This window comes from Phoxinus phoxinus (assembly GCF_949152265.1).
Source record: "Phoxinus phoxinus genome assembly, chromosome: 11".
Classification (NCBI taxonomy): Eukaryota; Metazoa; Chordata; class Actinopteri; order Cypriniformes; family Leuciscidae; genus Phoxinus; species Phoxinus phoxinus.
In genome coordinates, this window is record NC_136886.1 from 18,368,575 (window position 1) to 18,373,471 (window position 4,897).

Genomic DNA, 4,897 nt, shown 5'->3' on the forward strand with positions numbered 1-4,897 from the left:
GTGTATATATCATATATATCATATATAATTGTTTACTAAATGAAATAAAACATGAGTAAATAAAGTGAAAACAACCAATACAAACATTTTAGTTATGTTAACAATTGACACATTTTTTGCCATGGTTGTAGACAGTAATGTGATAGGTTATGAAAAGTTCTTGCTTTTTCTTCAGATTAAGAAATAGGATGCACATAGCCTATTTCTAGCAGATTTTGCGTTTTAATTGTGAAATAATTTCAGTATATTATTTATTATAACTATTTCTCTTTAATAAATGTACGGCGTTTTGGAGTCCCTTAACATTTACTGAGGCCCTCTAGTGGGTCCCGAGTCCCGACCCTCCCGCTTGAGAACCACTGCTGCCCTATCCAACCCCAAAAAGCAGACAGAGCCCACTCAACCGCAATCTTTCCTCCTTTGAACAGTGTGTGTCTTAGTAAATCTCTACCTCTTCGGATTGGCTGGATTTGTCATTCCGCTTGTATGGAGTGCCTCGTGATTGGCTGCAGCCTGATTGACGTCATCATGTGAGATGAGGTTTACTCTAGGCTTTTTTTCTGTCACTGACACATGTAGAGCACAAGCGACAAGCAACGGTGAGACATCAGCGCGAGAGGACAGTTGCAAACACAGGCGCTCGCTTCATCTATGGAAATTACGGAAGACATTCCCGAACGCTCGTTTGACAAAACCGCCGCTGATCTTTCCAGTGATAACCAGAACATTTGAAAAAGGTGACGGCAACAGTGGAAATACAATCTGAAAACTCCATTTCCTTGACTCTTTCACAGCAGCGAGAAGTATTCATGCACGCGCTCTGTGTGTGAGTTTGTTGGACTGTGCGCGTATTTTTTTTTATTGTGTACAGAGAAAACAGACTGCTGTACATTTCTCACCAACCATTCAACCATTACATTTCAAAGCGGTAAGTGCATTTCTCTACTACAATTGACGTTTTGTTTTATGAATAATAGTAATTTTATAGTGCCGCGAGAAGGAGACACATTTGTTATGGAGCGACACAATGTTGCAGATCAGTATTAAAACCTTTACACTTGTTAGCATAAAATGTCAGTTTTTTTATTTATAACTTTTATTCTTTTCTTTTTTGGTGTGTGTGTGTGTGTGTGCCATTTGTGTTGCATGTCACGCGCACAAATAACGTCATAACTAGAGATTGTGATAGTAAACAAGCGTTTGCTCTTGTGTGTTTACCCATATAAAGACCATATAAGCTCGATGGAAATTGCATGCATTTCGAGTTTATAATATCAAATGAATGCATTAGGAGTGCGCGCATGTTGTACAGAGGATCAACAATCCATAACACAAGTGCAATTCTGCATGTTTTGCTGTGCCCTGTGCATTGTAATAGGAGCAGCTGCGATCTGTATTACTGGCCATGGGCTGCTGATCTGTTTTATATTTCTGCACATCCCCTCGCTTAAATTGCCTGTCCGTGTAATTACTCGAGTTTGCCCATTTGACTTAAAAGCCACCCCCTCCTTTTCTTCAAATCTCCCCTCTTCCCTCTTACTGGGAATGAAACTTGACGATGGTCCGATCTTATTTATCTGGGGGAGTCACTTTCGGTCTCTGATTCATCTCCCTTTAGATTTAATCAGCACTAAGGTATTGCTTGTCCCTAAGAGCCTCCACTAATGGGGTTACTGAATGCCTCTCTCCCTCTCTCAGTGCAATGTTTTCAACCCCCCGCCTCTCTCTTCTCCTCTAATTACCTTTCAACAAAGATTTGGCTTACAGCCTTCCACGAATATATCTTAAATTTTAATCTTTCCCACTTCGGTCCAGCGGTCCTCCTTATGAAACCTGGGAAAGATTAAAATTTCAGATGTATTAGTGGAAGGATGGAGCAGAAGTGCACGCATGTGGTACTGATGGATCAACAGAGCAAAGTACAGAACTGCAATCATAAATGAGGGTTCGTGGTTAATGTGATTTCTGTCAGAGGCAGATATTTCTGTAGGCTGGCATTAACTGATTCTTGCATATGCTGAATGATCCAACATACCGGGGGTAATTTCACGCGGCAGTGACCAGTCCCCAAAGCGAACGCTGCTGAATGTTCTTCATGATGTTGGCTGGAAATCCGTCATCTGATAACCTTAGTGAAAGCGAGTGGAATATGTCGACCTCTGAATGGATCATACAACTTCAAGGGTTCCCCAATTAACTGCTCCAGTTCTGACCACAGTAGTACTTGGGTCTCTCTCTCTGTTTCTCTCTCCCTCTCTCTCACACACACACACACATACACACATGAAGGTTCAGGTAAATGTAGTTTAAAAGCAATGTAGACAACCTAACAAAAGCCAGTGCCTCTTTAATTGTTCCAGCGACTTTAATGTTATCAGCGAACAGACATTTATCACAAATGGACCGAGGGAGCTGACTTCAGCACTTAGATAAAGATCAAGGACAGCCTGCCACTTAAAACAATTCTCAGACTTGCTTGCAGGCATTATATGCATTTCAATTATTTCAAAAGAGCTTTTAGGAAGCGTGCCTCTGAAAACATTCAGTGTTTTGGGTCACTCTTCAGGCTCCAGGTGTTTTAGATATTGCAATGACAAGACTTCTGTGAGAAGCTTAAAGTGTGCTGCTGACTTTGCAAGATGTATGGATTCAGTAAGTAATGCTGATGGTATTCGAATACGTTTAGGGTCGCAATCCTTTTTTGTTAGATTTTTTTTGTATAGTTTATAGTTAAATAGTTTCATAGCAAAGACATTTGTGCAGAAAAACTTTGAGCAAAAAAATGTTGTTTTGTATTGTTTTGTGATACCCCATAGTCACAAAGATTTGAAAAACTTCTTAACTCCTGCCTGACTGCTCTGCTCTAACCACGTCTCCCCTTCTGTCTCTTTATGTTTCTGCAGACACAATGGTGAACCCTGGAGGAAGTGCCCAGCCCCCACCTGTTGGAGCGGGATCTCTTTCGTGGAAGCGCTGCGCGGGCTGTGGGGGAAAGATTGCCGATCGCTTTCTCCTGTATGCCATGGACAGTTATTGGCACAGCCGCTGTCTGAAATGCTCTTGCTGCCAGGCACAGCTCGGAGAAATCGGCACATCCTGCTACACCAAGAGTGGCATGATCCTATGTAGAAACGACTACATCAGGTTAGACACTTTTTTTATTAATCTCAATCTGCGCAAAGTCACAATCACAACCATATTCATGCGTTTGAAGAACGTGTCAGCACTGAGGTCTTTTTGTGTTCATGAAGGGCATTCTTTCAAGTTTCTTGAGATTTCTGATGCGCTTGTGAAATGAATTTTAAATGGGGTCTTCAGTAATGTGTTCTGATCTTTTTGAGGATAGCTTAGTTTTGCTCGGCTGCTTTGAAGCCAAACTTCAGATGGTTCATACATCTGGACATTATGACAGTCCAGTGACCACATGAAATGACATTAGGCATGTAATGATTAGATGAAGTGATGGTTGTCAAGAAAAAAAAAGATATGAAGGAAAAAGTTACAAGCCATCAAGCTTCTCACGGAGCAGAGCGTATTTTCCATTGAGAACATGTGTCTCGGATTGTGCCGTCAGCGGCCCTCGTTAAAGCGCGCTGGTTAAACCCTCAACGGGACACTCTTAAAAAAGAGGTCAAGCCACTGACATGTTGACAGAGCAGAAGACGAAGGAGATTCTTTCTCCAGAACATCTGCAAGTCTGCGGCTCTCGCCATATTTCATCCTTAAGCTAAAGGAGCCGCGCTGTGTGCGTGTTTGCTTTACGAGACGCTAGAAAACTCGATTGGTAAGGCAGAGCTGACCTTCGACTCTGCTGGAATTTAAAAGAGTTTTCACATCCTCTCGGCCATGTTTTGTTTATCACAAAGAGGCCATTTAATTAGCAAAAAGACCCTTTTTAAATATTTATGCAAGTAAGTCTGACACCCAAAGCGGTGGCTGGGTGACGGCCCGGCAGTCTCACTCAGCTGATGTGGATGGCCTGATTTGACAGGCTGATCCTTCAACACCGTGACCTCTGCAAGGGCAAACTGAAAACCCTAAGAGACCTCCAGAACTTCTCGCATTGAGAAGTTTGAAGCCTTCTTGGATTGTTTCTTTGGTTTTGAGGAATGGAAAAACAAAGCGTGAGTGACTTTGATAATGGAATGCCTATATTTTTCTCGCTAAAACAGGAAGGCCAATTTAAAAGTTAATTCTTAAAACGAAGTATCCGTGATATATCTGCTCTTCCCGCCAGAAAAGAGTGTTTTTTGGCAGAGGTACAGTCATTAGTGAGTATTTACCTTGGCATGCGCTTCGCCCTGGATAATTCAGCGAAGCCTCACACTGACACTGCTGCCGGCAGGCTGGAACAACAGGTGTCAACCAGAGCAAACCTGAGACGACCAGTCCAAATGTGAAGAGTGCCTTCACTCTTTCCACTCCACCTGATCTGAAGGGATCAAGTCTACAAGACTCGCCGCTAGATTTGGGCCTGTGAGCCTAATTAAAACGAGCAGGGAGGGAAAAGTAGCTACACCTTTCTCCTTGTAATGAGAGCGCGTCGGGCGGGAGAACGGAGCTAAAACGCAGCTCGCGCAAGCCTGTGATCTGAGGAGAGATAAGAGAGAGGGGAAAAATAACATCTGACAGTGAGTCCACACAATTAAAAGCTTTAATTAGAGTCCCCCTCCATTTTCCTTTAGTCCTGATGGGTTTTATCTAATGAGATCTAGTGCCTGGCTCCTATCCGCTTCCAATGACGTGTCCGAAATGAATGAGAGCCACATTGCAAACAAAACATTTAATTAACCAAATTGGCTTTTGAGAGAGCTGGAGAGCAAGGGAGAGAGAGGGAGAGAGAGAAGAGGGGATTATTGCGAAGGCCAGTCCCCTTAGGGGATTTTAAAGGGGCCTC

At 42.7% G+C, this 4,897-nt stretch overlaps 1 protein-coding gene across 1 annotated transcript in view; it reads left to right on the forward strand.

Annotated features, from left to right (window-relative positions):
• The first annotated feature begins 504 nt into the window (after window positions 1–504).
• lmo4b (LIM domain only 4b) overlaps window positions 505–4,897 on the forward strand; it is a 15,535-nt gene continuing 11,142 nt past the window's right edge. Inside the window, exons 1-2 of the mRNA XM_079627661.1 lie at window positions 505–928; window positions 2,904–3,144. Of these exons, the coding sequence (XP_079483787.1) occupies window positions 2,909–3,144 (236 nt within the window). The 5' untranslated portion in view covers window positions 505–928; window positions 2,904–2,908. The remainder of the gene's footprint in view (window positions 929–2,903; window positions 3,145–4,897) is intronic.